Raw genomic sequence first — 10,404 nt, forward strand, 5'->3', positions numbered from 1 at the left:
TAATGATATTCACATGCCCATAATCCATATTTGGCATAGCGCCACCCACTGGCAACAAAAAGAATGACAAGAACACTGATGTCACATGATAGATTTGAACATATTCCTCCTAGACGGTTTGTCAGATTCATGTGAAATTTGGCAAATATGATGACAACATGACGCTGATGTTAAGTTGTGAAGGGATTTTTGGTAACACTTTACTTGACAGGTGAGTTCATAACACATTCATAGCAGCTATCATAAACTGAAACAAAGCATTCATGACTGTTTCATGAGACATAACTCAACATTCATAACAAACCTTTAATGAATGTGGAAGACAGAATGACGACAACTTGTCAAAATAAAAGTCCCAACAAGTCGCTAAAGCAGCATTGCCGCTTTTCTTCAGCCTTGTAAATATTTCCATGAATATCTTATGAAGTCTACATCAATGTCACTTTACTATACAAGTTGTGAAGTATTCTCAGAATCACTGATTTTAACACTGGGAGGTAGCCCAAACTAGCCTACATTCAGCTGACCCTTATTTGTTAACCTGAACAGTTGGACAAATGGACATTCCCAGTAGCAAATGATGAGAAATTATCTGCAAAGGTTACATCATAAAACAAATATTTTTATGAAACAAAAGTATTTGCTTGACCATGTTCTTTTGGCACTGGAGTACACCTCAGATGTGACGGATCAGGTAAGAGGTTTGAACAAAACGCAATGCTGCTTTCATGCATTGTTGGACTTTTTATTTTGACAAGTTGTCGCTGTCTGTCTTCCACATTCATGAAAGGTTAGGTATGAATGTTGAGCCATGTCTCATGAAAGTCATGAATGCTTGTTTATGACAGCTGCTATGAATGTGTTATGAACTCACCCGTCAAGTAAAGTGTTACTGGATTTTTGATATGTTGTAATATGTTATGATTTTAATATCTTGCACATAAACAGGGAATGTGTCATAAAATAAGAAAATAAGTCCCTTCAGGGCGAAACAAGACAAGTCCAGTTCGCCCTGTCGGGACTTATTTTCCCAATAATGACCGGCGTTCTATATGGACTCAACAGCACAAACATCAGCAATCCAATATTGTTCTGGTTAAATAGTCATATCACACATAACTCAAATAAGCATCACCTGATTAACAATAACTTGGACTGGAGACAAGAGCAGCCGTAGCTGGGCCTCAACATGGTGACACAAATGTCCTGTGTTGTCTTCAGCTCTTCTACAAGTGATGTGTCTTGTCTCTGTCCTGGGAATTCTTACTTCAAATGTTTTCATAGGAAATCTCCACATGCATCCTATTGATTTAGTTCTGCTGTCAAGAGCTGAAGAGCCAATCAGTGAATTTTGGCACTGTCTTGACAGTTTCTGCAGAGCCAATCAACACATTGCATCGCCTACTGACTAGCCAATCAGGGGACGTCCTGCGTCACATCTCTCGACCAGGGTCGGCAGAAGATTCTGAACAGAGCTGGTCGGGCAGGCACAGAGCTAGCTTAACTTAGGGTCGTAGAATCTAACAAGTTAGAAGCTATGCCTTTTACAACAAGGCTTTTGATGGAAAAGTGGTGTTTATTTCCATAATCTTTGTTTAGTGAACGCATAAAACCGTCAGTTTGTAGGCTAAGCAAGAAGAATCAAGAATTACGATCTTTGAGTTTGTTTATCGTAACCTAGCAACCAAGGCTTTAAGTGTTAAAAATTATTGCAGTTTCAGTAGCTGTGCTGTAGCGAGCTTTGATCTAAGGATCTTTGGTTCAAGTCCAGCATCAATCATTCTGCCCATGTTAGTTTTGCACTGGATATTCACACATTCACATTCACATCAACAGGTGAAAGCCTCTTGTGCCCTAGTCATCTCCTTCTCCATAGCATGCTGCTGTCCTTCACACATTCACATCAACAGGTGAAAGCCTCTTGTGCCCTAGTCCACACCTTCTCCATAGCATGCTGCTGTCCTTCACACATTCACATCAACAGCTGAAAGCCTATTGTGCCCTAGTCCTCTCCTTCTCCATAGTATTCTGCTGTCCTTCACACATTCCCCTCCACAATAACAGCTGAAAGCCTCTTGTGTGCTGCTCTGTGATGGTCAGTGTGTTTGTAAGGGAATGGAAGCAGAAGCTCTAATCACCATGTGTTCTCTGTTTGAGATGGATCAGCTTCACAACTACTCAGGACACTACTCTGGGAGTGTGGTGACGGCTGGTCAGATAAGAGTGTGTGTGTTTCTGCACCTCTGGGAGTGTGGTGACGGCTGGTCAGATAAGAGTGTGTGTGTGTGTTTCTGCACGCACAGGCCTGGGATGGGGGGCACTCTGCTCTCAGATCCTCGGCAGCAGACACGGTCAGTCGGGTGTGCGTGATTGTCCTGCTGGAGCTGCTCTTCACCCATTTTCTGAGCATTTTGACCACAATTTGCCAGGTGGTGCCCAAAAGCTTGTTAGGCACCACAAACGTCACAATCAGAGTGAATGCGGCGTGACATTCGTTGCCTGAAAGTCAAGTTATTTTGAAACGGTTAGTGAGAAATATGCACTAATAAATCTATAAAGTCAGTTTGTGTAACCAAAAAATACATCTGAAGCCATGTACGATCTCTCTGTCAGCCACCTTGCACGTAGAAATCGGTAGCCATCAATCACCTGCGAAGCCCCGCCTTGTGTACAGCCCACTCAGCGGCAAGTGGGTGGAGTTATCGCTGTTTTTTGCATCTAATCTCTCGCTCTCTTCCCCTTTCTACAGGACAAGCATGTCTTTGTGCGGCCGGACAGCTCTGCTGCTATGTACCGTATCAACCACAAAGCTTATGGGCTCAGCGTGGCTGCTAAGTTACTCAGAAACCTCTGCTGTGGACATTTCCACGCCTGGCCTCACTCAAAGCAGTTATGGGCCAGAAGCTCGGAATCTCAAATTCCAGTCAAGCTGTCATCTGGCCCGGCTATCCTCAGCCCCTCTCAGGGTTAACACTGACTGTACGTTTTGAGTATTAACTATAAATATATACATGTAAGTATTGCCAAGCCTTTCCAGCAGAGGTGTGAATTGTTCTCTTCATGGTGTCATGGCCTGGAGTTAGATCCAGTGACATATCCAATGCTTGGTGCTACACTTTCTTCACTCCCTTTGGGATGTGGGAAGGGCAGCTGATCCAGTATCCTGTAAGTCTATGCCTTGGTGTCCCATGGCACTGTAGAAGGTTTGTCTGTTGGGAAAGACCCTATGGGCTTGCAGTTCTACCTGCCTACTTTCAGACTACCTGCATCCAGGCAGATGTTCCAGAGATGACCATTAAATGTAATCAGTCTTCATTTACGTTATTTTCAATAGTTTTTGTTATTCTTAGTCCTTTTTTTCTGATTAACAAACTTGACTGACATCGTCAACAACGCCAAGTTAACGTTAACGTTAACTATCGATAGAAGCTGATATGGAACTATACTCTCATTCCAGCATAATAATCAAGCATCAAACAGCACAATGATATCACGCAGCACCTGAAAATAGTCCCTGTAGGCCAGAGGTTCCCAAACTGTGAGGCGCGCCTCCCCTGGGGGGCACCAAATAAATTGAGGGGAGGCGCGGAAGGTTGAACGTTTATTTCATTTTTCAATCATTATGTAATTGTCAACATTATAAAATCGAAAGAAATCATAGAAGAGATGTATATAAATCTTTGGGATAGTGGAAAGAATTATTGATTCCTATCCTGATTCAGAATGTATTGTGCCAAACTTCATAACGTAATTTAGCAACAGTGCCGCCAGCCGAGCTAGCTGTGAACAGTAACTCGCGGATTTGTACACGCAGCCTTACAACACTGTTTACAGCTCTTCGAGTCACGGTAAAATGTATTTTTTGGTACATAGCTAATTTAGATAAACTTATGGTGTGGGTGCTTGCGTTTCTTTAGGAATCCGCCTCCTATAGAAATGAATATTAAGTGACAGATTCACGTAAGAGGTTGGACATAAGTGACGGTAATATGTGACGTTCCGATAGCTAACTTGAAATGGACAGATTTGTCACAATCGCTGCACGGCCTGATATGGGCAACAAAGCCAAACATCGAAAATATGATGAAAACTCATTTCATTGCATAGCATAGTAGCCTTTAAATATGATGAAAACTCATTGCATTGCATAGCATAGTAGCCTTTAAATATGATGAAAACTCATTGCATAGCATAGCATAGTAGCCTTTAAATATGATGAAAACTCATTGCATTGCATAGCATAGTAGCCTTTAAATATGATGAAAACTCATTGCATTGCATAGCATAGTAGCCTTTAAATATGATGAAACTCATTGCATTGCATAGCATAGTAGCCTTTAAATATGATGAAAACTCATTGCATTGCATAGCATAGTAGCCTTTAAATATGATGAAAACTCATTGCATTGCATAGCATAGTAGCCTTTTAAATATGATGAAAACTCATTGCATTGCATAGCATAGCATAGTAGCCTTTAAATATGATGAAAACTCACTTTGCATTGCATAGCATAGTAGCCTTTAAATATGATGAAAACTCATTGCATTGCATAGCATAGTAGCCTTTAAATATGATGAAAACTCATTGCATTGCATAGCATAGTAGCCTTTAAATATGATGAAAACTCATTGCATTGCATAGCATAGTAGCCTTTAAATATGATGAAAACTCATTGCATTGCATAGCATAGTAGCCTTTAAATATGATGAAAACTCATTGCATTGCATAGCATAGTAGCCTTTAAATATGATGAAAACTCATTGCATAGCATAGCATAGTAGCCTTTAAATATGATGAAAACTCATTGCATTGCATAGCATAGTAGCCTTTAAATATGATGAAAACTCACTGCATAGCATAGCATAGTAGCCTTTAAATATGATGAAAACTCATTGCATTGCATAGCATAGCATAGTAGCCTTTAAATATGATGAAAACTCATTGCATTGCATAGCATAGCATAGTAGCCTTTAAATATGATGAAAACTCACTGCATTGCATAGCATAGTAGCCTTTAAATATGATGAAAACTCACTGCATTGCATAGCATAGTAGCCTTTAAATATGATGAAAACTCATTGCATTGCATAGCATAGCATAGTAGCCTTTAAATATGATGAAAACTCACTGCATTGCATAGCATAGCATAGTAGCCTTTAAATATGATGAAAACTCATTGCATTGCATAGCATAGCATAGTAGCCTTTAAATATGATGAAAACTCACTGCATTGCATAGCATAGTAGCCTTTAAATATGATAAACTCATTGCATTGCATAGCATAGCATAGCACCGATTTAAGTGGCATAAATGAAGTGAATATCATTATTTGAAAATTATTGTCGGGGGGTTTATGGAGGTGTCACTGTTTTCCGAGGGGAGGCCCACATTGATGGAGTTTGGGAACCCATGCTGTAGGCTATAACTTCCAGCAACAAGGTTGAGCTGCAGCAGATTATTATGCCAGAATGAGAGTATAGTTCCACACACACAAACACACACACACACCAACGACAACAGTAAGTGGGATACAGAGAGATGCACTGAACATATGCAAAATGTTAAGAAATCCAATTATATTTGTTTGAACTTTAGTTGTTGAGTCATCAATTACTTTTATTCCGTTAATGAAACCAATCCAATTAGGTTTTTCTCCAAGAACTTTATTTATATATTCTGTTAGACTAAAAGAGGTTGGACACCACATAGTCCCCATGGCTCCCATCGATGAGTCCAGTTCCATTGCTGTGTACAAACCAGCAGGGCACTTTCTCTCCGTTCTTCACATCTCTACGGAAGTCTCTCTGCCAGCCTCTGAGGAGACAAAGTTATTTAGGAAATGGTAACACTTAACAGCTTCTGTTTAGTTTCCCTGAACATATTAAATGCAGAGCAGGACAGTAACGGAGTACATTTACTTGAGTACAGTACTTGAGTACAATTTTGAGGGATCTGTACTTTAGTCGAAAGTATCATTTTGGGGAGTACTCATGACTTTACTCAAGTACATTTGAGAGGCAAATATTGTACTCTTTACTCCACTACATTTCTATCCATAACCGTGGAGTACCCGTTACTACTTCTAAAAAAAAAAGGAAAAATAAAAATCTCGAAACCCTCAATTTGTTGTTTTCCCTCTCAAACGTGATTGGATTGTGCAGGCGCCCCACTGATTGGGACAGCCTATCAGCAATCACCTTCAGCTTTCCGCCAAAGTCAACTCCATGGTCAGATTTAGATAAGAGACTAAACCATGGACTTAAAACAATGGATGAAGACACAGCAGGTCCATCCGGGGAATGTGCCAACCTGTGGCCCCACCTCGCCAGACTATTTCAATTTTCTGAACAAGTTAATGATAGTTTTCGCTTCAAGTGTTTCTAATTACAAAATAGTATTTTATATTTGAAATCGTGATTTTAAATACATGTATTAGAAATACTGACCATCCCTGGCAACATGGTAAAAAGATGAAAATGATTTTACTTTCAATTCCTTTTACATTCTCCAAGGTATTAACATTAACATTTTTCATAACTCCATGTAGGACGTTTCTGTACATAAATGTAAGCACTGTGGCAGTAGTAATGCAATATTTAGAAAATGTAGACTACTCTTGTACTCTTGATACTCAAGTACTTTTAAAAACAAGTACTTCAGTAGACATCTGACTGTTGTACTTTTACTTGTACTTGAGTAAAATTTAGCAAAGGGTATCTGTACTTTTACTCAAGTAATGAAGCTGTACTCTGTCCGCCTCTGATTAAATGGAAGATGTTTGTTTACCTAGTCACAGTCAGTTTGTGTCCTTTAACATCCATTGTGGCATCAGGTTTTTCAGGGTCTTCTCCTGGGTGGAGGTTGCTCACTTCAAACTGTACACCGTGATAAAACTGGCCTGTAGTGTAAGTGTTACATAAAAACAACAATGCAATACAGTAGAATACGTCAATACATTATAGTGTCTCACAGCAAATGGTGAGAGAAAAAGTCCGCTTCAACTAAAACTAAATACATTTCTTCCACAGGCATGTCAATTCTCTGAAACATTTTGATGCACTCCACTGTGTCCTTGATGTAAGATGGGAGGGAGGTGACCAGAGGTTGGAGGAAATGGTCAACAAAGGCAGAAATGTTTTCTGTTAGTGAGCCTATGGCAGCTACAATTGGTCATCCAGGTGGTGCCCGGTGTATTTTTTTGTGTATTTTTGGGGAGTGTATACAAGACTGGTGTCACTGGGGTGTTGACTGTCATAAATACATGTTCCCGTTTGCTGATGTGATTGTTTTGTAGTAAAGTGTCCAAATGTTTGTGAATTGTTTCTTTAAACTTCACTGTTGGGTTCTGTGTCAGCTTTTTGTAGAAGGCAGTATTCTCAAGCTGTCTAGCTATTTCGCCTTCATATGCGTGACTGTCCAGTATGACAATGCCCCCTCCCTCGTCAGCACTCTGGTACCAGTATGGGATCCCAGATGGCCCCAAGCTTCGCCTCCCTCTACTGTGGGTTCTTTGAGCAGGAATACATCTGGGACCAACGTAACCCCCATCTTCAACATATCACCAACTGGAAACGGTACATAGATGATGTATTCTTTATCTGGCAAGGGACTGAAAATCAGCTCAAAATATTCCATGAGTATATAAATTCATGCAGTTCACACCTCAAATTTACCATGGAATACAGTAAGCAACAAATGAGTTTCTTGGATATTCTTCTTCTATAGGAATGGGGAACATCTGGGTACCCACTTTGTACCGTAAACCAACTGATAGGAACTCCATTTTTACATGGGCTCTCGGGATCATCCAGTTTCTTAAAAAGCTTACCTATTTCACAGTTCAGCCCGGATCAGGCGACTCTGCAGTAGAGGATTTTCAGACACAAGCCCAGGACCTGGAGGCCCGTTTCAATGACCGACAGTACAAGCCAGAATGGATCACCAGTGCCATGAGGGCTTTGAGGGTAATGTCACAATCTGATTGCCTATATATGCCAAAGCGCACAGCCAGAAGCTGCGTCTAAATTGCATTTGTACAGTATTCACCCCTCAGTCACGAGTTCCAGTCCATCATACAAAAGCACTGGAATATAATTTACCTCTGACCCATCTCTGACCTGCTTCACACTACCTCCAAGGGTTGTGTTTAAAAGACCCCAATCTGAGAAACCTATTGGTAAGGGCCCACCATCCTCCCCAACCAGACCATTTTTCGCGTCAGATCCCCAGGGCAACTACAAGTGTGGTCAGCGGTGTGCCGGTTAACTTCACCACAAAACAAAGACATTCAATCACCCTCTCACAGGGAAACCTTTGCACATCAAGGGTGTGATTACATGCAATACTAACAATGTAATTTATATGCTCAAGATGTCCCTGCGGGGCTGGCCTACATCGGGAAGACCACCAGGAGCCTAAAACAAGGGGTTGCAGAACACAGATCAACATCCGGGACCACAACGGCAAGAGCCCGGTGGCGATACACTTCACAACGGCCAAGCACAACGTTTCCAGCCTGAGGTATACGGGTATTGAACATGTCAAGTGCCAGTCGAGGGGGATGTCAATTCCTTATTACTGGGGAGAGAAGCATACTGGATATACACTCTGGGGACATTGTCTCCCAGAGGAATGAATGAAATTTTGACCTGAGGCCTTTCCTGTGAACTGTACTAGCTCCCTGAAGACTGTCTATCTGCTCTTCTAGAGCTCTCCTGTGACTCTTGCTGTGATTCTCTTGCTCCTTGGTGACTCGTGTTACTCGTTTTGCTACAAACTCTGCGGTGCCCTTACATGCCTTGCTTCATGGACTTAAAATTGCATGTAGGCTACCAGTGAAGATATATTGTGACCACATGAATGGCTTACAACAATTTATTGATGCCTATTTTTTACCCATTAGTTGCTATTATCAGACTTGAATACTGGCTATTGCCAGTTTGTACATATTGGGGATGGGGTATGCACAGTATTGTCATTATTGTTGTCTCTTGTCATGTTTTCTGTTTTTTATTTCTTTCTTATTTCTTTTTTATTTCTTGGTTGTCTGTTGGGGTCCCTGAGTGTACAGTGTCACTTGTATATAGGGGGTGTCACTCTCAATGTTTTTTGTGCTTAAGGTCATCAGCTTTGTAACTAATGACTATGGTCGCAGGTTTGTGAGCCCGATTATTGAGAACAACTGTTTACACCTGCAATGAGGGTCATGTGATCACCCAGAAATTGTATATATGGGGTGTGTTTTGTATGTGTTTTCACGTCTGAAGAAGGGTGATTACCCGAAACGTCATGGAAAAATAAAAATAAAAACAAGTGGGAGCAGAAAACCCTGGTTGAAGCGGACTTTTTCTCTTTTTTGTCTGGTCGTTTGTTTGTCCTGCTCCCAGGTCAGACATTTGGATGTGCGGACTTAAAAAACTTACTCACAGCAAATGGTGAACATACAGACATATATTTCAGTCCATTATCATCCAATATTTGTATTTTTAATTATTTTAGCTTTATTTAATATATCAGTATATTACTAATATAAGAGTTGGTCGATTAACTGAACATTTGCTTTACAGTAATTTCTGACCTCCTACTCACTAAATATTTATAGCATGATAAATCATTTGGTCAGTGATTGTTTGTTTGTTTGTTTTGTTTATTAAGCAAAGAAACATAATATTAATATAATACTATTACTATTATATTATTATCATTATTAGTGTTTATAAATTCTGCATTGTTTACATGGGCATCTAGTGCTTTTGCCAAACATGTAGCCCATCTGCTGGAGTGCAGCTGCTGTCTTACCCAGCAGTCCGTGGACCCTGGGGGAGAGTAGGTGGCTGTCTATGGTGTAGAACCCCAAGTAGTCCTGGTGGTACGGGTGCTTCTTCCACACCTTGTGCAGAATGATGACAAACTTCACAGTGTCTTTCAGAGTCACCGTCAAACTACGACCCTTTGTGATCTGCAGATCCATGCTGTGGGTCAAATTGTCATATCACTTGTAGAAACAGTCTACATTTACATAATACTTATAGAATATTGTGTCTACATGATGTTGCCAAAAGAATTGTGTCAGAGTGTTGTGTTAAAGACTGAAACAGTCAATAGGCCTACTCACATTTCATTTTTAGCTAAGGTTGTTTCCGACCAGTCAAACTGCGTCGTTTTCTTGTTCAAGAACACCGTGATCCCATCTGTGCTCACCACCAGTTGTATGCCCAATGTCTGATGAACAATCCCAAAACGACCAAAGTATGTATTCAGTTTGCTCCCAGGATCAACTTTCTTATCCCCAATGGTTTGGCCATTTACCACAATGCCTGTGAATTTAATTAAACCAATACCTTTATTTAGGGACTCTTGGCTCAAAGGACTTATTATGACCGCCCGGAGCCAGCTGGCGGTCA

General features: G+C 40.6%; 1 protein-coding gene across 1 annotated transcript; it reads right to left on the reverse strand.

Moving 5' to 3' along the window:
* Positions 1–5,685: 5,685 nt before the first annotated feature.
* On the reverse strand, positions 5,686–9,997 carry LOC125290683 (inter-alpha-trypsin inhibitor heavy chain H3-like). Its single transcript, XM_048237254.1, has 3 exons — positions 9,800–9,997; positions 6,788–6,899; positions 5,686–5,815 (listed from the first exon to the last, which is right to left on the reverse strand). The coding sequence occupies exons 1-3, from the start codon at positions 9,969–9,971 to the stop codon at positions 5,686–5,688; spliced, it is 414 nt and encodes a 137-aa protein (XP_048093211.1). The 5' UTR covers positions 9,972–9,997.
* Positions 9,998–10,404: the final 407 nt, after the last annotated feature.

Source organism: Alosa alosa, unplaced genomic scaffold, assembly GCF_017589495.1.
Source record: "Alosa alosa isolate M-15738 ecotype Scorff River unplaced genomic scaffold, AALO_Geno_1.1 AALO_1.0_unplaced_8, whole genome shotgun sequence".
In the NCBI taxonomy this organism is placed as follows: domain Eukaryota; kingdom Metazoa; phylum Chordata; class Actinopteri; order Clupeiformes; family Clupeidae; genus Alosa; species Alosa alosa.